This window comes from Indicator indicator, chromosome 26 (genome assembly GCF_027791375.1).
Source record: "Indicator indicator isolate 239-I01 chromosome 26, UM_Iind_1.1, whole genome shotgun sequence".
Classification (NCBI taxonomy): domain Eukaryota; kingdom Metazoa; phylum Chordata; class Aves; order Piciformes; family Indicatoridae; genus Indicator; species Indicator indicator.
In genome coordinates, this window is record NC_072035.1 from 7,329,566 (window position 1) to 7,357,435 (window position 27,870).

The 27,870-nt window shown below is 42.7% G+C and overlaps 1 protein-coding gene across 1 annotated transcript in view; it reads right to left on the reverse strand.

The window, feature by feature from the left end:
• Positions 1-27,870, reverse strand: part of TMEM132B (transmembrane protein 132B) — a 257,287-nt gene that overhangs the window by 163,130 nt on the left and 66,287 nt on the right. Inside the window, exon 2 of the mRNA XM_054392757.1 lies at positions 21,395-22,274. Within this exon, the coding sequence (XP_054248732.1) occupies positions 21,395-22,274 (880 nt within the window). The remainder of the gene's footprint in view (positions 1-21,394; positions 22,275-27,870) is intronic.

Below are 27,870 nucleotides of genomic sequence, written 5' to 3' on the forward strand. Positions count from 1 at the left end.
ATATTCAGATTTCTTTCCAGACTAAGTGCAAATTTGCTTTGATTGACTGACATTTCATCAGTTAATACATTCATAGGATGTCAAGGGAAAACTTGACTGAATTCACAGGGCTGTGCTGGTTGAGTTCCTAATAGGAACACTTGTCAGAAGGACTGGTAAGGATAACTTTCAAAATCACATTTGCTAGATGGTAAAGGACTTTCTGTACCCAAGAGCCTCTCTACCTATGTGCAGGACTTTCTGAGACACAGAAGTGGACAGTCCCTCTCTTCCCAGTTGCCATCAGCCCATGACATGGCAGCTGGCTGCAGCCACCCCAATGACTGCATGACACTTTTTCCATAGGGCTGCACTTGAGATATACAATTGAGGAATCACAAAAGTCATGAACAAGCTGTAGAGGAGGAGACAGAGACAAAACTTTCACCCCTTCTACCTGCCAAAAAGTTGGGTAGAAACTACCCAAACACAGAGCTCAAGGATAAAGAAAGGACACAGGAGATAGCATAGCTGGAGGTCAGTGCCCACCTTAGCTGAAAATAGGGAAAGATAAGAAGGAAAACAGAGTCAATTCACCTTTGAGCCTTTGGTACGTGCCCCTCTCTGCCATGCAATGGGCAGCTTACTGCTGCTCTCAATCTCTGCCTATGAATGAAAAAAAAATGTGCAGCTTTGCTCTGCTCCTGATCTGTCCTCTGATATTTTACGATTCATTTAGAGAGGGCTTCAACACAGTGCTTTCAAATTAACCTAAGCTTCTCCAAGTTTTTTTCCATCTCTACAGAGACTTGTAAGGCCCTGAAATTACCTTCCTTCAGCATTCATGATGTGGATAAACAGGATCCCTGGCTGCCTTCACCCTGTTTTAGACAAGGATGGGGAGAAAGCACTGCTCTTCAGTACTTACAACCAACTAGTTTCAAATAAATATTTAAAGTTGTCATGATTGTTAGATAAGCAGCTTCTGCAAAGTGATTGCAAACGTTGCAATTGTTTTGCCATACGGTTGCCAGCAGCTGGAAGCTCTGAGGTGCCTGTTTCAATCAGAAATTTTCCATTTCAAATGCATTTGGCAGTTTGTTCGTGGTGAGAACTGCTTCTCATCATGAGCTTTCAAAACAGCACAAGGAGTGAAGCACAGGTGGTTTTTCTCAAAGCCTGAGTTAAAGCACAGGTTTCTCTATACACTCCTTTTCCTAAGTAAATAAATAAATAAGAGAAGGTGCTGTGCCACCTCTTCTGCGCTGCTATTAGACAGCTGAGAGGCTCCTGCTAAACCAGAGAAAGCCTTCAGTCAGTCCCACAGAATACTCACAAACAAATAAAAAGAAGAGTGGAAGGAACTGGCTTAAAAGTACATTCACTGTGGTTTACTTTTCTTTAAATACAATAATATGCAACTGCTCCTTGTGGTATTGCACAGACATTGCTACTAACTTTTCTTGCTCTAGCAGTTCACTCTTACATCTACCTTCCATTACCTAGCCATTGTTAAAATCCATCCTGCATTACAGGACAAATCTTGAGGTCCTCACTCAAATCCCTCCCAAAATGAGTTCTTAGTAGGATTTGTGCATGATTGAGCATCACAGATTTATTTTTTTTCTAACCAATATCTGAACAGAGAACACATGAATTGACCCTGATCATTACCATAATGCTTTCATGTTTTCCACAATGCCACTCAAACCCCTAAAAATATGGCATAGAAGCCCTATGGGGAATGAATGCAAAGTGTCTGCATTTGTACCAGGAACCAATGGCTGAAAGAAAGGAAAGAGATATTGGAAATTCACCTGGTGGATGTATTAGTAGAAGCACTTCTGAGCAACTTGCCATTTAAAGCACACACAGGACAAATTCATCTCAAGAGTCACTTCAAAGGGAATGGTCTGTAATCAAAATTAATCACAATTAATTTGGCCCTAGGTTTCTGCCATGGAGAGACAGGCTCCTGCAGTCAGAGCTGTGGGCTGTGGATGGCAGGAATCACATCCACAGCGTCCACCTCTGCTGATATTGCCAATTCTTCTGCTATGCTGGTGCCATCGGAATATGCTGCATCAGGATTCAGGCCAAATTTGCTTATCAGCTCTGAACCATGAGGCCAGCCAGCAATATGTGCTGAATGGGGCTCTTTCTGAGGATGTCATCTTTCTATTTATATTACCTAATTCTTCTTCTCCAACTCCCTGTGGCAAACCAACAGTTCAAATCATACAGTATAAGCTAATAAGGTTATATAAGTGCCCAGTTGCTGTACATATGCTCTCCCCCCTAAGGCAAGCGATCACCACAACTCTGTAGCAAGAGAGGTACACCTTCCATTTTTGATATCTAAGCGTACCAGAGCTTTTGAGGTGCCTTGGAGAGTATCTCTACCCTTGATAGAGGAGGATGTATGGGTAGCTGAGTGAGAAACAGGCAGCAGAGGACTGCCATGGAGGCAATACTCAAACACAAACAACAGGTGCCTCATCTCCTGCCCCTTGTCTCCCCCATGAAACACAGCTACATGTGCCACCTTTCAAGGTACTGCTGAACAGACATAACCCTCAAGCTTTTTGCCTAGGCTTAATTCCTTGCTCTACCTGCATGGAAGCAAAAAGATTCCTTGATCTGGAAAGAGCAACTTCCTCGTCTCTTGATGCTTCTCAGTCTTCGCCAACAAGATTCGTGTTTTCAAAACAGTTCTGCTCTACGTCCACTTCTGGTTTTCCCAGCATAGAATCATAGAATCAGTCAGGGTTGGAAGGGACATCACACTCTCCAACTCCAGATTTGTGACACAAAGGCAAAATAATTTCCATAAACAACTAAGCTATTTCAAAATAAAGTGGGTGTGTGGACATGGATACTTCCTTCAGTGCAAATACAACTGCCCTGCATACTTACTTAAAATAAAGATATTAATCCCTGTAGTCTGCACCCTTCAGCCCAAGGTATGTGAAAATGTCATAGGCCATATAACATGATAGACTTTTGGGCCTTAATTGCTTCTCTCTGGAAGTATCCAGAGTTTAAAACCTGTGTCTGGGAAATCCAAGGCCATATGACCTGAAGTTTAAAGTATGCATTTTATTTGTGTATGTTCACTCTTTTTTGTTTGTTCGTTGTGTTCTACCATTAAACTACTCTCAAATTCATAAAGACCCATTTCTAGATACACTTTGAACCTTTCTCTAGAATACACAGTCCAGTGGAGGTGGAGGCTTTGCTCTTTTACACATATACCTACTGTATAAGCAGAGCTTCTTATTTTAATCACTTCCTAAGACTGCTGCTGCTCCCTCCTTGGCAGTTTGGTGGGCACAGATGCTCCGAGCCCTCAGGGAGACTCACACAGTGCCACTTCCCAAACTGGCCTCTACCTTCCGTTTTCTGGCCAAATCCATTAATCAGGCCTGATCCAGGGAGTTTGCATGTGCATGTACTGTAAAATCCCCTTACAGAGCACTACTTTCCACTGAAAGGAGCTTTTGCCAAGTTCTCCCATGGCATGCCAGCCACAGAAAGCAGACAGCACAAGCTAATAGGGCCCGCACGAGTCTGCCACGCATATGTTGTGTGTTCCCCCAGGAGCAGGTTCCTGCTTCACCATGTGGCTGAAGGGACAGCTTCCCATAGCCCCTGTGCTGCACAGGCATAAATAGAATTCCTTTCACATGCCTTTGCACTGTAGTGTTTCATTTCTGTCTATTCTCCCCAGCAGACTCAGCAGCCTTCTCAGACAATTTCTTTTCTGTTCACTTCCTCCCGGCAGTCATATCAAACAGACCTTGTATTGCCTGGCTTGGAAACTGCCACTTTTATCCTCCAGGTGAAGAACTGATGTACTTAGAGTGCATACATTGCTGAATGGTCTTTAGGGAGAACAGTCATTGTTCCTATTCCAGGGAATAAAGTTGTAGAATCATTTCAGTTGGAAAAGACCTTCAGTATCATCAAATCCAATCATCAAGCCAGCACTGCCAGCTCACCACTAATCCCTGTCTCTCAGCACCACTTCTCCACATCTTTCAAATCTCTCCAGGGATGGGGAATCCACCACTTCCCTGGGCAGCTTGTTCCAGGGCTTGACAACCTTTTTGGGTACGAAATTGTTCCTAATGTCCAATCTAAACATTCCCTCATGGAATGGAGGCTGTTTCCTCTTATCCTACTGCTTATTACTTGGGAAAAGAGACTAAACCCCACTTCACTCCAACCTCCTTTCAGCCAGTTATAGAGACCCTTCTTTTCTTTGGGCTGAACAATCCCAGTTCCTTCAGCCATTCCTCCTGAGACCTCCAGACCCTTCACCAGCTTCACTGCCTTCTTTGGACATGCTCCATCACCTCAATGCCCTTCTTGTAGTGAGGGGCCCAAAACTGAACCCAGTATTCAATGTGTGGCCTCACCGGTGCAAAGTATGGGAGGTCAATCACCTCTCTAGTCCTGCTGGCCACACTATTTCTGGTAAAAGACAGGATGTTTCTTGGCCACTTGGGCACACACTGGCTCATATTCAGCTAGTTATCAACCAACAGCCACAGGTCCTTTCCCACAGGCAGCTTTCCAGCCACTCCTCCCCAGGCTGGTAGTGTTGCTTGGGGTGCTTGTCACCCAACTGCAGGACTGGCCTCACCCCATCGATCCAGCCTGTCCAGATCCCTCTGTAAAGCCACCCTACCCTCAACACTGCCACCCAGCTTGGTGTCATCTGCAAACTTACTGATGACGCACATGATTCCCTCATCCCAATCAGCAATAAAAATATTAAACAGAACTGTCCCCAATACAAAGCAATTCCTCGCTTTTCAAACTTCCTGGGTTTCAAGATGACAAAAGCAGCTGTTACAATTCTCTGTTCTCAATTACACTTTGCAGTGGTTTCAAAAAATTGTTTGCTGTCACCATTTCTCTCACTGATCTGCCATGGATGACAACATCTTCAGCATAGTCTGTAGCCAGCTGCCTCAGCAAACAGAACCCCCTACTTTGGGGTATATTTCTCTTCCTTCTCCCACTGAAAGCAAAGCCAGTTTGCCTGACTCAGAATTTTTCTCAAGCAGCAGAATATCAGCTTCAACATAGATACATCCTATTAGTGCTGATGTATGAGAGATCTTTTAAAAGGCCTGGAGAAAACAGATTTAACATTGTTGTAAATTTAAACACAAAAATCTAAAAAGATGAAGGAATCCAATAAAGTATTATTTTTATTTCTTCTTAGTTTGAGTAGAGTTCAGCAATATATTACTATGGTCTTATCCTCATGGCAAAATCTGCAAATTCAGTTCTCCTAGGTGTTCAGTCACATGAGGAAAAAATTAATTCACACTTGAATCAATTGAATGTGTATCCTGGGAGAGGAATTTTCCAAGAATATAGGATTATAACTCCAAAAACATTCCAAGCTTTTGAATCTAAGTTCATGTGTTGTATACCCAAGAAAAATGAAATTCAGTGACAGCAACTGGAAATGCTGAATTCTCTTGTGCTGAGCAGTTACTGCCTCCTACCTGCAGACAGTCTTTCCTGAACTCAGTGAAAATGGTTTGAGCCTTTTGTCAGGCTCTAACATCACAGAAAACAAATGAGCCATCACAGCAGCTGAGCAATGTGTTGTTTTGTCCATCTTTTCTTGGATGGTGAAACAGAAGCACAAGGCAAGCAAGAAAATCACTCAAGGCCACACTAAGAATAGCACCAAAATCTCCAACCATAGGACATGCTACATACTTGTAGTAACAAAAATATATCTGTCAATTCAAGTCACACAAGCTCATTCAAACTAAAAATTTATCGCTTGCTTCGGACTCCAGCCAGGTGACAGCAAATATATCATGGAGCTGTCAACAATCTGCTAATCTTGATGTGAAGTGTAGGAATACAAGAAGCTTAAAAATACACTGGTCCCTCAGAACTCATAAATTTTGCTGGCTCTTTCTCACATACCACTGGGTAATAAGTCTGCTCCTACCTCCTGCAGTTAAACAGTTTCCATTGTACATGTCTATTTAGAGAATGCCAATCAGACAGTTGAGGTAGCAGAAATAACCCATGGGTATACAGATAAACAAAGACAGCCTCTATGGTTCCTTGACTGAGAAGAGCTACTGGTGGCAGAGTTAACTTCCAAGTCTGTACAGAAATCCCAGGACACACACTATTGAATTTTCAGACCCTCCACTGGCACAGCTGGAATCACACCTCTGTCTATCTAGAAACCTGGTCTGTTGTGCTCTTCTGAACAGAAAAGAAAGCAAAGAGAAGCACATGAAGACCCTTCCTCCTCCATCCAAAACCAAACCATGTTGTCTAGGCTTAGACCATTCAGAGAGAGTGCAAAAGGATGGCACAGTCCCATGAGTTCCCAATATTCAAGCCATGACTTCAGTCACGGATGTTTGGACAAAAATCTGGATCAGAGTTGGGGGAAGATCTTTTGTTATAAACCCAGCAGAAGTGTCAGAGGATATTTCCTCATAAAAAATGGCTCACATTCATGACAATTCAAACAGGCCATATTTTAGGGAGACTATAAATAAAAAGCAGGCTTCCTTGTTCAAGTCACAATGCTTTACGGTCAGCAAGCTCTGAAAGGACTACATTAGCCTGCTTAAACTAAAAACTCCTACCCCTACAGACATGTGATGGGACCAGGCTGTATTAGGTAGCTTAACTCACCATTCTTTGTGCAAATTCAGTTCTTTAAATGAATTTCTCTTATAGCAAATGGCCTGATGTACTTGCCATTCTTCATTTCCTACTCCAGCCACAAACTTCCATTTTCTCGCCATAGCACTTAAACAGCACATAATCACAACTAATTATTGATCACAAATCCAATTCTCACACTGTTATCAAGCATGACTGACTGTGGGCCAGAGAGCAACCTGCAGGTCTATAAGGTGGGCGGGATCAATGTTGTCACAATCACCATTATTAAACTCGTCAGACTGCAGTGGCACCTGAGGGCCGATGCATTTAGGGACCTGTTATGTAAGAAGCTATAAATCTACACTAAGTGACAGTCCTCAGCCCAAAGTTCTGCAAAGCCTGGGGGGAAAAAAAAAAAAAAAAAAAAAAAAGCACCAAGCCTTTTACTTCTCTAAATGTATTCAATTTGGCTGCGTTTGTAGCACTTTTGCATTCCATTTCTGCAAATATCCTCCCAAGCAAGCTTGCTGGCAGAGATGTTGAGAGAAACCGCTTGTTTCAGGGAAAAACGGCCCTCAATTTTCCTCAAAGCAAATTTTAAATTTGCATGCTTTGGAGCACCTGCTGATCTCCACAAATTGGATCAATGAAGGAAAGGAGAGCACTGTGCAACCCCAGTGCCCGGGAAAGTGGCTCGCAAGCAGCCCATTAATGTTATTTGTTAGCTGCAGCAGCCCCACTAGCCAGAAATCAGGAGCCTGGTGTTTGAATGGTCTGTGTGTGGTACAACCAAGGCACTGCTCAGAGAGTATTTAATAAAAATAATTTTTTTTAAAGGAATTAAAAATAAAAAGTCTAAGAGAAAAAAAAAACAGATGGAGCTGCTCAAACATCACTGAATGGAGAAAAAAAAAAAAGTCATATTTTTATAATAAGTCACATGGCAGATCTTTTTCCCACTTGTATTTCAACAGAGTTATTTGCATAATTCAAGTAGATGCAAATCCCAGGGTGAAAATATTTGTGCTCTTGTAGCCCAGTGGCAGCCCTTCCAGCATGACTTACAACAAAAAGACTGAAAACGTCCACTCCTAGGGTGCACACAAATTGGTTTACAACTAGAGCTCATCCAGCACTGTTATTTTCTGACAATAAATGTGGTTTTAAGAGAATTGAAATTTCCGTGAAGGATATTATTCTTGAAAATCTTTAACTTTTGATCTTTTGTTTCAAGTCTGTTTAAGATTGAGATACATTTTCCTTTCTATTCTGTTCAGAACGAAGCATGACAATTTATGAAATGCTGCACTAAAACTCTCTGGCTCCTAAAAACAAAAATTAAAAAAAAAAACAAACCTGAGAATGAGCCTCACAAAGAAAGGCTGCAAGTAACTTCCTAAGGACTTCATTCATTTAAAAAAAAAAAAAAAAAAAGAGAAGACTCAAATCTATTCAGCTTCTTATCTATGAAAGTGAAATATGGTTTTATTAAATGAAGCCCTTAATATGTTTGCTAAGACTCTGTCAGGCTGAACATTGACTACATTTCCACTGTTTTTCAATTGCAGAAAGAGAAGTTGTTCTGCAAAGAGACAAAAGCTCACTGAAAAGCTACTGAACCTACAAGACCAGCAAAGAAGTTTGTTTTAGGAAGCACACCCGTGGTGTCCCACAACCACATGGGACACATGCATGCACGAAAAGAAAACATACAGCTCTCAGACAGCATTCCTGCTCTGGTAGGGAGGTTGGACTACATGATCTTCTGGGGTCCCTTCCAATCCCTAACATTCTGTGATTTAAGGAAAGTAGAGCAGGAGAAGAAAAAGTAAAAACCCTGTTACATGCATTTTCATTTTGGGTAACAAGACATCATAGGTAAGTACACAGCCATTGTGTACTGCTCAGGGAGTGAGGGGCAACCCCAGAATGTGTGGTGGACACCACAGCAGAGACCTGTCCCTCCTCAAAAATACCTGGGCGAGCCTCCCAGGCTGCTGCGTCTCTGGCCTTTTGCAGAGGGTTTGCTCCACTGAGCGAACAAGTTCTACTTCCTTCCTCAGAGACATTTTTGAGGTGATGTGTGAGTCTATTCAGGGGGATCACTGCTGGATTCAGCTTCCCATCCCAGCCAGAATCAAGCCACATCCTTGCCTGAAACCATTCCCCTCTGGACTTGCTGTTGATTTTTGCCTGGGTTTTCAGCTTCAGAGGCAAGCCAGACCCAAGTCCACTCTGCCCTCTCCTGGTCTGCACACAGATCCCAGCTTGTGCAGTCGGCCTGAGTCCCTGTGCAGAGCCTTGAGCTGGAGAGGATACCGGAGTGCTGGAGAAAGCCTGGTCCTTACTCTAAGGGACAGGCTGAGGGGCAGTGCCCCAGGGAAGATGGACTGGGCATCACCGTTTGGGGCACAGCACTGGATGCACACACTGGATGGCATTTCTCTGCCCACCAAACTCACCACCCTTGGATTTGGTTCCTTTTTGTCCATCCCAAATACATCTGCACTGGAAAAAGAGCTAACAGAAAGGTCAGGAACAGCCCTGCGGCCGCACACACCTCACCAGAAAATGCCAGTTTGGAGACAGAAGGGAAATTGCCTTCCTGCAATCTACTGCTTGAGGTATATCACTGGAACATGAGCAATAAAAATAGTAATTTGTGAAATGAAAGCAATGACAGACGTTTCTTGTAAAAACCCCGTGAGACGTTACAGATAAAATAGCTCTACACAAATAGGCTGAGCATTAGAACTATTATCATCAACAACAGCACGGGGGACATGCCACTTTAGCAAAGGAAGTGGAAAAAGAGTGGAGGTGATTTAAGAGGCAGAGGGAATCTGCACTGGCAAGTTGTAATTACTGAAGCTGAAACCCAGCCAGGATCCTGGTTGACTGCCTCTGGGCTTGTGAAATGCAACCTGGAATCTTTAAATGACCAAATAATTGAGACCTGAGTTTGGTGCCAACAAGATACTGACACTGCCACACCAGGACAGGCAGTCTGGCACCTAAGTGGAGAAGGTTCAGCCACAAACACCAGCCTTTGCAGTACTCAGGACTGCAGATGTCTACAACCAAATGTTGACCTGAAAGATGTGCTTTGTGTGGTCATTTTTCTTCCCAAGGTGGTACAGCTGCAGGGTTCTTTCAACCATTCTTCAACTTCAGCACCCTGTAAGCACCTAATCTAGTCAAAGAACATCACTCATCCATTTTATGGTTCCCAGAATGCAAAGATATCTACCCAGTTTCCTAAAAACCATTAATATCAAAGTATGGCTTTCTCAGCCCAAATCATGCAAGCTGAACAAAGGTCTCTTGACGTTTTATGACAAGGTGATTAATAATACCAAGAAGAAGAATGAAATGATACCAGGTTATAAACTACTGTAAATCTTTCACTCATCCCAAGAATAATGAATGTAGATTTCTTAGGAGAGCAGTACAGATTTAAACAGAATCATTTTAGCTTTCTTGTCAATCACGATGCTATTTATATAATAGGAAAAGCAGACAATGAACTCACTCAGCCATAAAAGGAGGATGTAGCACATTCAAGGCAAGGGTAACTGTACTTCTTTAACTTTTTTTTCTTTAAAAAAAAAAAAGGGGGGAATAAAAAAACCCCATCCTAAACCAGAATTTCCAAAATTGCTGAAGAAAATGTTCCATCTTAACCATCGTTTCTGATCACCCACCTTCCCCTCTCCAAGCAAGAATCACAATGACAAGTTCAGTGTTCAAGTCACCCAGTCGTAGCCAGACTTAGAAAGCCTGAACTGATATGACCAACTTTTTTTTTTTTTTTTTTTTTCCCTCAGTACTTAAGAGTATGGCCAAAACTGTCTGGTCTAAGCATCCACCGGACTGAAATGCCCCAAACTTCCCTCATGGGTTACAGAGTCATGCAAAAGCAGATGAAAACTCCGCACAAGTTGTCCTAGAAATTCTGTTAAGCCTTCAGCCCCCACCACAAGACAAGGGTTAAGGCCTTGTTCTGCTTCTGGCTGCATGGGGGAACTCTGCACTCTCTGACCCCATGAAGCAGGCTGTCCTAGACATTACCTTAATGCGATAATTAATAAATAATAATAACGAATTTGAGCTCATGCAACTCATAGAGGCTAAATGTTCCAAGGAAAAATGAATAATGCATGCAGAAGAGATTCATTGGGGGGGAGGGAATCTAACCTCAGTTTGAAATAAAGCCCTGGTTGCCTTGGCAAAGAAGATTTAATTGCTGTAATCACTACATCTCACATAAGGTCGCTGTTTGAGGTGGTCCACAGCACTGCTATTCATTCAGTATCTGCTCCATAGCAAATAAAGGACTATGGGTCCCAAGAGTCTATCAGTGAAATACTTCTGGAAAAGGTTTAAATTATTTTTGAAGGGTTATTAGCTTTGGTAAATGAGTCAAAAGTCATCTTAGCTGAAGAGCATAGGTATTTATGCCACGTTATGGAGGTAACAGCAGGAAATGTCATAATTAGGACTCTATTACTTGTGTAACTGTGTATCATCAAAAGCAGTACCCAAAACATGAGAGTTCTCTATCCATCTGTGTCATATCTACCCACCCAGGGTTACTACTGCCCTGAACAAATTTCCCAGTAATTATCAGCACTGCAAAGCCAGAACACTGGCACACACACGTGCCTTGCACACAACCAAATTCAAGTAGATTTACTGGCACAAATCCTAAGCAACTCCACGGAAGTCAATTAAATCACCCCTCTTTTCTGTGTAAGAGAGAGAAGACTCTGGCCAGGCAAATTAAAATAGAGATGGGCCACAGCCAGATTCCCAGATCCAAACCAACCCAAAACTCACAATGTTTTTGGATCCTGGTCCAGATTCTCACAGTCTGCTACCGCTTCTCTCTCACCCTCTGCCATCTCTCAGGACAGGACAAACTTTTCAGACTGTCCCCAATATTGCTTGGTGCATTTTATCACCATCTTCCACCAGAGATCTGCAACAAAGTGCTCATACGTGTACTTCCTGTGGCCACTTGGCACATTTCTTGTCCAGACCCTAATTAACTTGAGCAGACGGTTAGAAAGCCCATGAACAAGGCATCATCTATCCCTCACTTCTGCTCCTCTTCCTTTCCCACTTGCTGCCTTCTAGGATGGGGCCATTAGAGATGGGGATTCAGTGAAAATGCATTGAAGGACTCCTTCATTAATATCACAAAAGCTTGGGCCACACAGTGAAGAAAAAGCAACTGAGAAAGTTTGCTTGCCAGGAAAGTTCTATGAAGGATGCAGTGAGGTGAGGGGGAAGGTATGTTTTGGTGCTTGTGAGCAGCTGCAAAAAAAGCACAGCAGGAGCAGAGGGAGACCTGCTGCAGCCATGTCTGATGGCTTGGAGTGATAAAGTTGAGAAATTTGTCCCACAAACAAGGGGCTGCCTGAATGCAGCCCTTCCAACAGCAGCTTCCTCATTGGGATGCCTCTGGAAGTACAGCTGCTCTGACCAGTTCCTCCTCCACTGGGAATATCTGCAGCATCTCTACAGAGATCTTAGGAAATACATTTCAGAGATGTTTTCCTCTTCTCTAGTTCTATGTAACTCTCAACATGAGATGAAGTGCTGCTCCGGGCAGGGGGCTTTTAAGTGCAGGCTGAAGGTTGGGAGCGAAAGAGAGATGAACTCCAACACCCAGAAGGAGCTCCGTGGGCCTTGTGAAGCTCAGGAAGAGGTCCTGCTGCAGTCCCTCCATGTTAAGCAATCCTGGCCCTACTGCACGGGGGCTTTCTGAAGCTCTGCTGGCAAAAGTCATCACCTTCCTCACACTGTCATGCTCCCCGCTGCCCACACAGCCTTGAAGGGCTGGCAGCCAAACGATGAAAGAAGTGAAATAGCTTTAACTGTAAGCACCATTTGCTGTGCCTTGGGATGGCAGACTCATTTGTCACTGTTTTCTTCTCCTGCAGCTCTTTTGATTCATCTGGGATCCAATAACTTTGTTAATACGATTTCTTTCATACCCTGGCCAAGTGCATCATCTGGGGGACACAGAGCAGCTATCTGAAGCATTAAATACCACAACACAAAGCACAGGTCTCTGCTCTGCTTTGTACAAAACCATTTCTTACAAAGCCTTTATTGACATAAATTGTGTGGGGGGCAAGAGAAGCACCCAAAACAAGAAACAGACAATTTTCTTGCAATATTCTGACTCCTGCTCCTTTAGAAAGTCCTCCCTGCACAAAGCTGTCAGCTAACCATCACACTGAGCTTGTTGTATCAGATCATGCAAAACTTTAGGGACAAACACAAGGACAAAAACAACTCTTTGTTGCATCAGCAGGAATATGAAGAAATTGAGATCAATGTCCTCACTCAAAGTAATACCTCATCAACTTCATGGGACAGTAATCTGTTTGTCACCAGGATTAAATGACAGCAATGCATGTCCCAAAACATTCATCTCAGGAAGAAAAGTGAAATCCAAAGCAGACATTTTTATACTTTCCTTTTAGTACCGCTCATTACACAGCAGCAGTAACTGCTGCAACGACCCAATCACTGTTGTGTCTGACTTGTTTAAACAAGACCGTGATTTACTGCACTGCCAGCTAATGAAGAGCCCTACAAGAAGCAGATCAATGCCATCATTGTCTGGTAGCACAAAGCACGGACCACTCAGCATATTGTCCCAAACAAAGGCACACATCTCCCTTCCAGCTCCCCGCCAGGGACTCGCTCACCAGGATTTGCAATTTGCAAAAAGCCACAGCATGTCCTGAGACTTGAAAAGATCACTCAAAGACAGGAAGCTTTTCTGACCTGTGTTCCCAACCTGAGTACAAGGTATTTCGTGATACTGTGTATTTCAGCAGTCTTGTCACCTGAAAGTGTCTTTGTGTTCATCAACAGAGGGAGCTGAACTCAGAGTCAAGCACTCACAGGCAAAACTCAACTCCTACTTCCATCTTCGGTGGCTTTCCCTTCCCATCTCCTGTCTGCACCAGTGTTAACCACAGCAGGAGTAAATCATCTGTCCCTTCATGCAAGGCAATAGCTACAGACAGGACAGCCCCCACAAAAGAAAGGTTTGGAGAAGCGCAGTGGCACTGTCCTGTGCAGACTGGAGAGGCTGAGCATTCAGCAACCCCTTAGATGGTCTTCCTCCTACAGAAGGAACTCCACCTGACACACCTTTATGCTGCATAGAGAGAGTCTGAGAAGATGCAACAAACCAGGGGTGTCCTTTTAGTAGTGGTCTCCTCCAAAATCCACTTGCCTCCTCCCTAGGCACACTCTGCATCACAAACATTTTAACCACAGCCCATACCTTGCTCTCAGCACACCATGCCACAGCCGCTGTCAGCGCTCTGTAGATCCGCACCCGGCCCTGAAGCAAGCATTGAGTTGTGCAGGAGCTGCCTGGAGTTAATTAGCAGGAGCTGTCATGTCAGAGCTCTCCAAGACAGGGATCAGCCTAGGAACGAGCTTGTAGAACCCGAACCATTTAAAAATGTAAAATCTCTTTCCATTACCATCAACAAGGCTGAGTTTGTGTCACATCACATGGTGTATTGGCACCTTCCAAATCCACGGGAAACGCTTTCTCATCATCCCTGTTGCAGAGTGTAGCAGTGTCTGCTAACATGCTGGCAGACAAGAGGCTGCTGGGGCTCCTATTATGAACCTTATTTGTCCCACATGTACAGAATGATCTGATGTGTCAAATGAGAAGCACTGCCACCAGTTACACACAGCACTGCTCACCCACTTGTAGCTCAGAACTGCAGGGACAAGGTGGCTGCTCACACACCACCTGACTTAAAATCAATAGAACTAACACTCTTCTTTCCCACTTATGTTCTGAATCTGAGATACAACAAATTAATTTACATAACTTTGCCACATTCCTCAGTGCTCATGGATGCAGATGGGCAGCTGAAAGAGAGAAAGCTGTGCTGCTGGCAGGACTTGAATAGGAAAAAAAAGTAGAGTTTGAAGGCAAACCAAACACATTTTCCAGTGGAAAGTGGGTCCTTGTTTCGTTCCAGCTGTACCTGGTGTTCTCTCACCATGCATGTGAAATATTAAAATATTAAAGACTAAATATTAAATATCAAGATACTAAAATACTAAAAATACTAAATAGCAAATATTAGAACTAACTAGTAGTCAAACTACTCACCTTCTCGGTGAAAAACACTGGTGAAATACACAGACAGGTGAAAATTTTTTTAATTAATCCAATTCTGCATTTCAGTCAACCCTCCTCTACAACTCTTGAGAATGTTTCCCTGCTCCAATGGGAGAAGGGTGCATCCCTAAGCCAAGGCTGTGGAGGGCAAGGGAATGGGCAGAAGATGGCAGAGACACTTGACACAGTCACACAGACTCAGCACCGTAGCTTCCCATCACGATCTCATCCTCCACAACATCACCTTAAAATGCCACATTAATGAGCAGTTGTGTTTCTGGAATAAGCAGCACATTCAAGGCCCCTTTTGCAGAGCAAGAGAAGCCACTGTCAGAAAACATCTCAATGAAAGAGGAGAGTTTCAGCACCACCAGGCTGCCATCCTGTCTGCAAGGGCTTCAAAGCCAATCTCCAACAACTCAAAAGAGCTTCTCGCTGTCGCGTGGGGCTGCTGCTCTGCCTGTTTTATCCCTGTGAAGAGTGATTGTGGACAGCTGATTATTGTAGCAGATAGTTGACCTTTATCTAAAATTCCATTAAAAAGCTTTATTGAGTGTAGTCTTGCAGGGTCTTCCAGGATTCACTAGGTCATTTATTCACTTGCAGATATCCATCGGGTTTTAAGCTTTTAGGACTGCTCAAGCTCTAGGAATGAGTTGTTTTTTGTTTGGGGTTTTTTTGTTGTTGTTTTTTTTTCTAGTTATGTTAAACTGTTTTTAAGGCTGTATGAGGGGACAGGTTTTTTTCCTCTCCCTCCCTGGTGTGGCTAGGGCACAAGTAAAGGAGAAAAAACCTGGCAGTGTTGTAGGACTGCTTCCAGGACACACTGGCTCATGCACGTGGTGCAGCACAGCCATGCTCTGCCTGCAGGTACCCAGGAGAATGCCTCTTTCACTTCAGCCAACAGAGATTCAGGTCTAACTCTCTCATACATCCTTCTGAAATTTATGACTCCATACCATCATGCCAGGCTTTCATTAGTTGAAGCCACTTTTTCTGGACCATGTGTCTGTCTCCAATAGAAATAAGAAAAATAAAAGAATAGTTGAACCCTTTCTGAAAGAGAATTTATAGAAACGGTTTATCCAAGCTAAAAAAAATTCTGGTGACGGCTCCCCCAGGCTCTGCAGGAGCATTCTGAAAGGATGCTACTCCTTTTCCCCTTCAGTGACAAAAAGAAAACAGTAGTAGGAAGACAATGCATGCATTGAATGAAGCAGGAGATCTGGGGGGGGAAAAATGTGTGAATTTTTCTTTGAGGAGTATGCTATAATGTGTAGATGCATGGGGACTGAGGTTAAGGTTGCACAGACATCTCTGGCATTTCCAGACTTTACAGTGCTTGATATTTTCTATTAATATTACATAGCACTGTTTCATATTTCACATTTAGTTCAATGTACATTCAGAGAAAAGAGAGGAAAAAAATTAAACATTCGTTCTGATTTTATTAAAATCTTTGGATAAAAAACAAATACTCCCAAGATGCCAGCAAAGCTTTAGTTTTGTAACTCTTTCTAAATCTGAACTAGCATTTCTGATGAATTTCAGGCATGTATTTTCTTGCCCTGCTGAATTTTCATCCTAAAATAATGCTTCAGTTAATCAGTCATCTCTCTCCCCAGTAATAACCCAGCCCCCTTCCCTGCTCACACAGCTTGGTTAGAAGCAATGGAGGCCACACGGAGCCTCCTGCTCAGATGCAGCCAGGCTGCATTCCCCAGTCTGCACACTGATTTTCTATGCATTTCCAGATCTAAAACCTTCTGTTTTCTTTCCCTTGTTTGCTCTTGGCAGCTATTGGCAGGAGACATCCTCTTAATGATCTTTTTCTGGCCTTCTAGACGACTGCTCAGACTTCTACAGATCTTTCATTATTAACGCAGAAGCCTTGTAAGTCAGTTTTAATGGCCTGTGCAATTTTTATTCCTTAGCAGGAGACATAACCTCCTCCATATGGATATATGTTTATTAATATAAATCCTTAATATCATTTTTCCTAGTGAGAATAATCAGTAAAAGCCAACTGCCATGTATTACACCTTGCCCTAGTTCATCTAAAAGTCGAAAAGTAATCTCTGCCCTGCAATATGTGGGGCATGGCAGGGAGAAGCAGATCATATTTTTTCCCTGAGGCTGCCTAGGCACAGTGAGGTTTCTTTGCACAGTCCCAACCTTCCCCTTCGGAGAGAGGGCTGCATCCCAACTGCAGTTGCTTTCATTTCTCCAGCCTGGGATTCATTACCTGGTTTCAGCCCCTTGCTATTATTCCTGGAGTATCTCCAATCTCTGCCTCTATTCTGACTGGGTATAAAAGAAGGATGGGTCTTTCGTGTTAGGGACGTGCAAGGAATGCCAACAAACCCACTTTTTGTCTGTGACTTGACAAATTACTGTTGTTGCCCGGCCTTCCATACCAGCACATCCTCACTGGTGGTTTAAATGGGGAGCCTTGGAAAACAGGACAAGACTCTGCTATTTATTTATAAAGAGTGTATGCTGGTTTCTTTCCTATAACCACGGGGTGATTGTCTATTTATTCCATTAAATGTTTTCCTGCTGCACAAAATGACTCCCATATTTCTTTTAAACACACCCTTTGAGTCTCAAGATGGAGTTAAATAATAACACACACCACAAAAGAAATGCAAGCCATTCCCAGGGTTATTGGATGAGATTTCCATCCTTCTAGTTAGGCAGGAATTGTATTCTCTGGTCCCTTTTACAGCTCTTCCATGTACATCAGAAGACCTCTTCTGTTCAGAAGACAGCATAAGAGTTGATGTTGTCCCTTTCAGTCATGATTTCCATCTTTCCTCATTGTCTGCTTCATTCATGAGAATGGTGAGACCCTGGAATGGGTTGCTCAGGGAGGTGAGGCCCCATCCCTGGAGGTGTTTAAGGTCAGGCTGGATGAGGCTCTAGCCTGTCTGATCTAGTGTAGGGTATCCCTGCCCATAGCAGGGGGGTTGGAACTAGATGATCCTTGTGGTCCCTTCCAACCCTGACTGATTCTATGATTCTACTTTTTTCATCTAAGTGTTTGCTAGCAAGGAAGATAACAGAGATATACTTCTGGGCATCAAAAGACAAAGTGCCTGGAAATTTGTGACACTGATGCATGTATTAGTCCAGCTGGAATATCAAAGCTTTGATTTGTTTTTGCCTTTCTTTTTTTTTTAAACTGGGTAGCCCATAGAAAATAAAAAACTTAATCATGGCAACAGAGCCCGTTTCACCTGTCTTTATGTTTAGTGGCAACCCACCTAACATAACTGGCAAAATTTATGTTCACAGATGGTAAATGAAACAGTGCAGACCAGACTGCCAAGGCCACAAATTAACCCCCAGTGTCTTAAGAATTTCATTGCACACCTGTATAGACCATCCGTCAGTCAAGAGAGCAATATGACTGCCAGGCACAGCAAAGACATGAAATGCACACTTAACCTCCAGATTCCACCCTTTGACATATCTGAGCCCTTCAATTATCACCAAGCCACACTGGCTGGATTGGAGTACAAAAAGAAACAAAATCTCCAGGCCACAGCACAACCAGAGCTTCACCTCAACCTTAAATTCTGGTAATTGAATGGAAACAAATAACCAAGACAGGCGAAGAAGAGCAAAACCAGGACTGGTGAAAAGGACTAGAAGTGATACCTGGGACTTCACATATGACCTGGACCCTTACCCTGTAAGTGACATTACTGGAAGGACAGGGGTTTAACACGTGAGGATCTTTCCACACAGCACATTGCTGAATCAAGAAATGGTTTCCAATTGTTTTTTTTTTTTAGTTTCCAGTCTTGGTATTACTAAAACAAGGAAGAATCTGCTCTTCTACAAGAACTGAAGTCACCTTTGCTAGAACAAAATCCAACAGAAAATAAAATACTACACCACACAGCATGAAACAGTAAAGAGGTGCATAAAATGGAGCATATCTGCTCTTTTGCATACAGACAGAGGTTGGCATCAATGCTGTGTTGAGAATGACTTGACTTTGATCAACAGTCTCATAAGAGCCAGGCTGCAATTCACCCCCTACTACACTTATAACAGATATGATTAAAAACAATCAGTTATATTAGGCAAAAATATATTTCCCAGGGCAAACATTCACTTTCATGTATTTTTCTCTGGCTATAATGCACAGAAATTCTATGTATATAAAAACCTTTGGGGTTTTTTATGGGCATTAGCATTGAGCTGAAAAAGGGAAAGGCTGAGAGAGAAAGTGCATAGATTAGATGCAGGCACTATAGTGATTGTATTTCCCTCAGCATAATTCCCTGCCCACTGTGTAAACTTCAGCTGAATAATCTCTCCACGGGCCCCACATATGTCATTTGAAATAGTCATAGCAACAGTTGCTGGTGCTCTCTCCATCCTGAAGGACGGGTGAACCATCAGCAGAATTGCATTTTGCCTTTTAATTTCAGCATTCAACTGAAGGTTAAAGAAAAACACTCGCAGTTTCTCTGATGAAAGGCACAATGCAAGCAAAGCCAAATAAAAGACCAGACAGGCAAGACTACAGAGAGCTGAGAGTGAATTTTCCAAAGAAATATTTCTGGGCACGTAAAACATGCTGATTTATTATAACAGAAACATCTCCTGGAGATGAACTGATTCCGCACACTTTTCAAAGGAGGAAATCCCCATGGAAACCTGACCACCTTCCCAGCAGCTCCAGAGCACCAAGATGCATGCTCCACATGTCAGGAGATCACTGCAAAGTGACACCCACCTGATGCCTGAAACAAGGCAGTTCACAGGGGCCTGTGAGAGAAGACTAATACCTTAGCAGTAGCCAGGATCTAGTGGCTCATGCTGGGGCTCTGTGAGGTGGCTTTCAGAGCCCTTGGTTTCTGCTTCCTTGAAACCCCAGATTAGTTCCTGTGCTCTGCACTTCCAGCAACTACTTTGCTTTTGAAAGTAGGCATTTCAAAACTATCTCTGCCAGAAGTTTTTGATGCTTTCCTGGCCACCAGAAATATCAAAACCCTACCCTCACCCTGTTTGTTACAAGGTAAACGTTATTTCAGAAATACCCATGGAAACAAAACATGCTCATCTTAGGTGGTCTTTAATACCTTGAGAATTTTATCTGTGGTGTGGTAAAGAGAACAAAAAAACTTGAGAATTAAAAGCTGATGTTAAACCCTTGCAGAGCCTTAGGCAAATTCCATAATCCCTCTGCCATAGCACCGAGGATCAATACACAACTGCTGAAACCTGACTGCTCCATGAGGCTGGTCCATAACTGATAGAAAAACCAGTAAAGCCAGGTAAAACCGAGAATAATTTGAGTTTGCAGGAAGACCCTTCCTGATCCAAACCTTTTGAAGTCTGCTTATTCCCTGTGATGTTTCTCATGTATTTCCTCCCACACAACCTGAGTAGATGGAAGTGCCTGGGATACCGTGCACCAGCTCTTTTCCTGTGCCTGGGCACTGCACTAGGAACCACTTGTCCTGATTCAAACAGCAAACTGTAAGTTTATTAATATGCAGGTGCTGTTTCACAAATGTTGAATGATTTGAAAGTGCTGCGTAAGTTTTGCTGTCTGTTTCCTCCACATCTCTCCCCAAAGTGTACTTCTGTCATGTTCTGCTCCCATCCTTCTTGGATCAGAAAGTTAGAAGTAAGGCATGAATCTGTTTTGAGGTTTTCTAGTGTGGCATGAAACTCTTTCCCAAGTGTCTCTTGTTCTCACAGCATATGACACTTTCCAATTACCTTTTGGCCCTTTTATTCCCCCAGTCTGGCTCACATTTCTCTGTGAATTTGGTTTCTATGCAGCTCTGAACCCACAGTCTGACAGCTAAGGACAGAACAAACACACAGCACTACCCCTTAGGGTGGTTAGAAATGCCTGAATTCTCCTATTACAGGCAGATTTGCAAGTAAAGGTCACCACAAAGTCTCAAAACTTAAACCAAAAAAACGGGCCAGTCAAGAAGCAGTCAAAAGCCTGGGGAAGCAGGATGTGCTGTCTTACAGAAAAGCCAAAGACAACTTGCAGAGTTTGGATCCAATTTCTGGCTCTGCCAACAGCTTTCTATGCAAGCTGAGGCATGTCTCATTTTCTTACCTCTTGGCTCCTCTCTACAAAGTAACGGAATAGCTTCTTTCCACACACTACCTGTGCAAGATGTATCTCTTGGACTTAGGAAAGCTAAGAAAATTGATAAAAAGAAAGGAAGCTTCACTGAAGAAACAATAATCCCTCCTGCAAACTGTCTAGCAAAACAGATAACAGCAGTTACCCTGGCTGACTTGCAGAGGCATAATTTAAGAGGCAGAATTATGACTAGAAGCAAATAGAATTAAACCAAAAAATAATCATACAAACATTTATAGCTCATGCTTTAAAAACAATTCCCATGTTCCAAAAAGAGTCATGCACACAGATAATTCAAGGCTATTTACGGTTTTCCCCAGTTGGAGAGGAAACACTTCAGTTCTCTCAGGAAAACATTGAATATAACCAAAAAAATTACACCTGACATCAATTTGTCCCTATTTGGAGACTGTTTAGCATACAGTATTTTAAAAATCTCTTACCTTAGTACAAACTGATCTGCTAGAGAGTCATCAGCCAGGGAAACATGAAAGGTCACAATGTCACCTTCTCTGACCGGGTTGAGTGGTAAGCGAATAACAATATTTTCATCCAGCCTCAGGGAAGACTGTTTTAGTTTGTCTTGATTTGGGTAAACAATGATGCTACCAATCCTCTCCATAGCTGACAAAGCCTTGTGTTCATTATCTTGACCTGCATGGATATTGTTTTCCCATTTTGCATCCTCTGGAGAACATTCCCCATTTGCTGTATATATCTTATAGAAGAGCTCCACAGTAATCCCTTCCAAGGAGGCTTCTTCCTCTGAAACCAGGGGTGGAGGAGAACTGAACCAGTTTGGGGATAATTCCAGCTCTGCAACACATAATCCTAGATGACCTGTCAATCTACAGCTCGCCACAACTTCTCTAGACTCCAGGAAAGCAAACATCTTCACACAAGGCAAGCTCTCTGCAGAACTGTAGTCATCCCAGTCCTTCCCCGCGATATAGAACAAGGTTTGTATTTTAGGTTTGTTGGAATAGATGGAGCTGTCGATTATATGAGATTTTAATTTCCAATTAAAAGTGAATTCATCTGTGAAACCAAAAGATGTAGAAGTCAGCATGAGGTCCAAGGGAATAACCTGTTCAACAGAAAAGGGTCCATACGTGGCATTTAGGACAGGTGGTAGTTTGGCTTTGTATATAAAGAGTGAATCCACCCTAGACTGCAAACTGGAGTTCCTCATGATATCCTGGTTGGCTTCTTTGAGGAAGAAGAAAATATCAGCGTTGAAGATGTCATAGCTCGCAGGGAGATACGTTGGCAGGTTTGAAAATCTCTGTATGCTGTCCATGACCCCTCCTCGGCTCTCCACCACTGCAGTCCAAAGATAAAAGGAAACAGAAAGTCAGCTCTAATGTTTGCTTAGCATGCCCCTCAGTTTTTCTCTAAAGCAATGTATTACCAGAGATCAATACTGTTAGCCACAATTACAGAACAATCTGACACAGGGACCATGGAACAACACTGTTTGCTCAAAGCTGATACCCTGAAAACATTCCATTGCATCAGCTGTACAGCTCCCTTTGCACCTTCCCCAATCTACCATCTGCTTGAAAGCCATTAATCAAGCACTGGATAACACAAGGAGGAGATTGATTGGCCAGATCTTAATCTAAGTTTCAAAACTTTTTACTGATTGTTTTTTGTTCCTTCATTGTCAGATCAAACTTAGGACTACTTTTTCTCATCCTTGTTTCATTGCACGTAAGAAGCTGCCATATTGAAGGAACAGGCAGCAAAACAGATTTTCTTCAGTCCAAAGTGGCTAAGTCACGATGCAATGAGGGGTTGCAAATCTGCATTTGCTCCCAATCCACTTCATTGAATCACAGAATTATTTTGGTTGGAAAAGACCTCTAAGATCATTAAGGCCAACCACCAACCTAAGACTACCATGGCCATTAAACCACGCCTCAAAGTGCCATTTCTACACATTTCTTGAACACTTCCAGGGATGATGACTCTACCACCTCCCTGGGCAGCCTGTCCCAATGCCTGACCACTCTTTCAGTACAGAAATTTTTCCTAATATCCAATCTGATTTCAGGCCATTTTCTCTTATTCTGTCACCTGTCAGGTCAGCAGTTTGGAAGTTAGCAGCAAACTGATAAGCTTGTGTTCTTGAAACCAAAACTTTCCACACACACACAAAAAAAAAGGAGGGGGGTTGATAGGCAAAAGTGAAACTGAGAGGAGGAGAGGAATCCTTTACATGCAGAAGGTTCATAGATGCTTAATCTTTAATTCCAGAGGAGAATGAAACACATTTAGAAACCACAAATGTTTCCCTACCACACAATGGTCAATCCTCCAGCTAGCACTGAGCCATTTTTCCCAGGCAAGAAAAGATTCCACAGGGAGGGAAGGATCAAACAGACATCTTTGGTTTGGGCCAACCTCTAATTAACAGTGAGATATATTCAATCTGGGCTGCAATTCTACCAGAAAGAAACGGTGGGGTTTTCAAACTAACAGTTCATAGGCTCCAACAAAAAGCCAATGAATGCAAGCTCCTGGGACTGCAACAGAAGAAATAAACAGAAACCAAATGAATTAAAATGAAGCAGTTCCAAAATGCACAGAGATAACAAAGGAACAATGACAGATCCTAAGATCAAAGCTCTTGTTGTCTCTTGCTGAGGCTTAGCAGCGATTTTACCCTTTGTCAGGAGTGGGGAGAGCAGACACACAACAACAACTGCAGAAACAATTACACCTGTTACAAGCCAGATGACTCAGATGCTTGCAGCCACAATTTAGCACAGATAAAAGCCCTAATATTTAAGCTATTTTTTTCAGGTTGAGTATTTTTAAGGCCTACTCTTATCGAAGACACATTCTAGGGCAAGTCTCATCCATTTGACTTTGCTCCACTCTTGTTCTCAGTTGAAATTCTGCTCATATATTTTCAATGGTTTTGTATTATCTACACTTATTTAAATGCTTCTCCCCGCATCACAATACTTCTGCCTTTACTTTTGCTGTATATTGCATTGAGTCAAGGTTTTTCTGCAGATGTTGAAATATTCTTTGTGGGAAGGAGTAAATACGCAAAAATATACACATTTTAAAAGTAAAATAAATAAAAACATTTTTTAAAATTGCAGAGAACAGTACCAATCATCTCCTCTCTCACTACTCCACCACATGGGGGGGTCAGAACAGGGTTTCATCTCAGCTCCACAAGCAAATACAATTGCAATTGCTCCACTTGGGTGTCCTCTCATTTCTTATGCTCACTTGCAAACATTTCAGCCCATCTCTCATAACACACCAATGCAGCCAACACCTTCCCCCAGATACACCCAGCCACAGAACTGGGCACCCAGCTGAAATACAGAAACTCAGAAGAAAACTTTCCCCTCTCTTCCCCATGTGAGCACTATCCAGGGCTCGCATAAGGGATAAGGAGGTTTTCAGTGGTGAAAATTGCCTTTAGTCCTTCTCTTCCACATCTCATTCTATTCAGGTATGAATGATGGGCAGCTGGCACACTCCCTGCAGCATGCAGAAAGCAGAGACTCTGCTTCTCCATGGGAAGGGTGTGAATAGTGACAAGAAATTCTGGAAAAAGACAGAAGGAATCTCTCCAGTCAAGAGGTTAACCACAGTACAAGCAGAGTAAGGGGCAGGAGGCACAGATGGGTGCTGTGCAGCAGAGATGGACACTAATGCCCATTATCACTGGGCATGGAAGGCTGCACAAGGCAAGGAACCCACAGCAATCCACAGCAGGGATGAAGGCAAAGAGCAACAGGTGGTGACCACCATTTAGCAGAAATCAGGCAATGCCCCAGTATAGCCTGCCATGCTGCTCTGAAGGAGTCCCCAGTGTTTTCATCTCACCACCAGACAACAAAGCGCTCAGGAAACACATTGTGGGTCAAGCCTCGCTCTGCTCGTAGAAGGAGAAGCAGGGAGAAAGAAGATCAATGCCAATTCTAGAACCAAAGTCACCACAGGATGTTTTAGCAGCTCTATTACTGCTCAGCTATTTATAGAGCACCCTGACAGGGCAGAGCTGTCTGGGCTCTGGCACAACTGCTCAACTCCGTTGCTGAAAGTGAACTTTGCTCTTGTGAAAACCCAGGCAGCGAGAGGAGGAAGGGTGTTGATTCTTCACTAAGAAGTCAAATGCAGACAAGCCCCTTCCTGGATTAACTGTAGAGCAGCAACTCTATTTCAAAGCAATATTTCAGAGAAGTTACATTTGTCATAAAAACTGTGCAGGCAGAGAGTTAAGCAAAGGACACACAGCTGCAAGAGTACCCTCTAATTTCCGGGAAAAGAGCTCAATTTTGCCTTCTCCCAAGACACACCAGATTGCAAAGGAGATTTAAACTGCCATAGTTCCTGAGCCTAAAGAAGAACCAGAAATGAGGCAAGGCTTAAATGCATTTGTGTTTACATTATGGGACTTCCCCCTCCACTTTAAGTAGATACTTTATCTCTCCTCGCAAGCAGTGATTTACAGGAGGTGTAAAAGGTATGTTTTTCCCTTTCCTCCATTTCATTACAATGGCAACATTCAGTGCCTCTTCTCAGAACTCATACAAGGACTAGGATATCAGCCTGCTGTAACTCAAACAAAATGAGACAGAAATTTTGGCTGAAAGCTTATATGGCAAGCCATAAACACCAGTAGACAGGGCTGGGCTTTGTCATAGAGCCAACCTGCAACAAAATATGATATCTGAATTTAGCAGCATTTTATGATGTTGTAGGAAGATCTAAAAAGGAGATACTTCATATGATGGCAGGCCAGCACCCCACCTTTTTAATTCAGCACCTCAGCATCCATCTCTTTACTGTAACAATCAGAAACAGGACACGGTTCCAGCTTTCTGGTGTACAACAAAGCACCTGCTCCTTTAATAAGCACTCCAGTGAGATCAAAAGAGGGTAGAGCAGTAGATCAGAATGTGGGTTAGTCCTAATTATGGCACAAAAGAGAGCAAGAGTTGAAGAAAAGTAAATGGAGGCCAAATGAGCATCTCCAGAGCCCAGTGCTATCGGAAAGCCTGAACACAGTCACAGTCAGACTACTGTGGTGTTGGGGACATTGAGGGGACACTTAAGGAAACAACACATTGTTGGACATGAGATATTTAGCTTGCATTTCTAAAGTAACTTTCAGCAGGTGCTTTGCCCCTTTTAAAACACTTACTTGGCCTAGAAAAATGCCAAGACCCCTAGAGCCACAGGTCAACTCATAAAATCTCAGCATTCACGTTTTATGCCAAGACCCCTCTCCAGAGTTAGGCAGTAACCTTATAGCCAGTCCATGTTTGAAATTCTGAGAGTGGAGATGGAAAGAAAACACCCATTTGATGTTTCTGAGGAACAGAGAGAAGAAAGGAAGCCACCAGGCATATAACCAACCATGCAATGCAGTACATTAGAGAGATGCCCCTTCGTGGTCCTTACTCTGACTCACTCAGACCTCAAGCAAAGCTTCCTTTCTGATAATTAATAATTTTTTATTTAACCACAAAATTATCCATCACTTTTGTTTTTAATCTCACTTGATCCCAGACTGATGCCACAACAAGCAAGACAGGAGTAAGGCACATGCAAAGCCATATCTGTAGGTCACACTGGGCAATAAAAATCTGCTATTGGTGTAACTCACTATTACATCCAACTTACTTTTCTTAGATTTCATATATTTTAATAAGAATCCAAACAAGTATCCTACTAGAAGGTAGTGGTGGCAGTGTCAGGTCAATATTAAAAACTAACGTTCCTATGTTAAGCTGCAGTAGGAGGAAGGTCTTTAAAATTCATTATTTTGTAACTAAAAATAACTCCCAATGGAGCATAAAACCAAATTTCACATCTAAATCTTCCCTCTGCTTTAGCTAACTGCTTAACAGGAGCCCAGTCTTCCATACACCCTCAGCAGTTCTGAAGTTGGAGGTGCAAAAAACAAGAAGTGTTTACAGTTGCAACTTTTTTTCTCAGAAAACAAACAAGAAACCAAGTTCTGCACCTGTGGAACAACTGTGAAAGTGTTAAAACTCATCTTTCCTGCAGCATCATCAGATTGTACATCATCATACAGACACTCCTCTTTGTAAAAGAGGAATAATTTCAAGTAATGTGGTGCCAGTAAGTGCTATGATGTTAGCCATGACTCATACAGAAGCAATCAATGGCTTGTCTGTATAAAAGAAAAATCACCATCCCTTCTCACCAACCCTCACTAAAGACCATAAAGACCAAACTACACATGTACATTATTCCACTACAAAAATGGCTCTATTCATAATAATTATTTTGCTCTGGAAATGCAGGCATTATCCTTGAATAAAAACACACTGTATCCCAGAATACTGTGTCTACACAAGGAAAGCTATTCTGGAACTGATAAATTATAGGAGAATAATTAATTCTGGACCAGCTGTGTAGGTCACTTTCTGTCATACACGCAAGGGATGAGACCTGGTGCTGTCGAAGGAACTCAGCCATGAGAGGTTGTGCAAAGTGATGTGGCCTAGCTACAGCTGGGGAATCTCTGATTCTTACTCATGGCAGGAGGAAAATGAGGAGATGTGAACACAGTGTAAGTTTAGACCTCATTTGAGCACTATGAGTAGGGTAAGTTTGGGCTGTGTGAGGATTTAAGGAGCTCTGATGAGCACCCTCCTCATGCTCTCCCTGACTCATTCAAAATTTAATAAAATTACCATGTAAGAAGGATTTTGCTGTTTACTTCCCACATTCAGAGTCCATCCTGTTAGTCATCTCAGTTTTACATTAGGGAGGAAAAGCAGGAGAAAAGCCCTTCATAGTCCCACTGAGGAAAACTTCCATCACCTATCATTCAAAACCAAGCCTTACTACTTTAGGACTTGAAATAGTTATAGAGTGAACTATACTGGCATGGAAAAAAAAATCTATAATAACA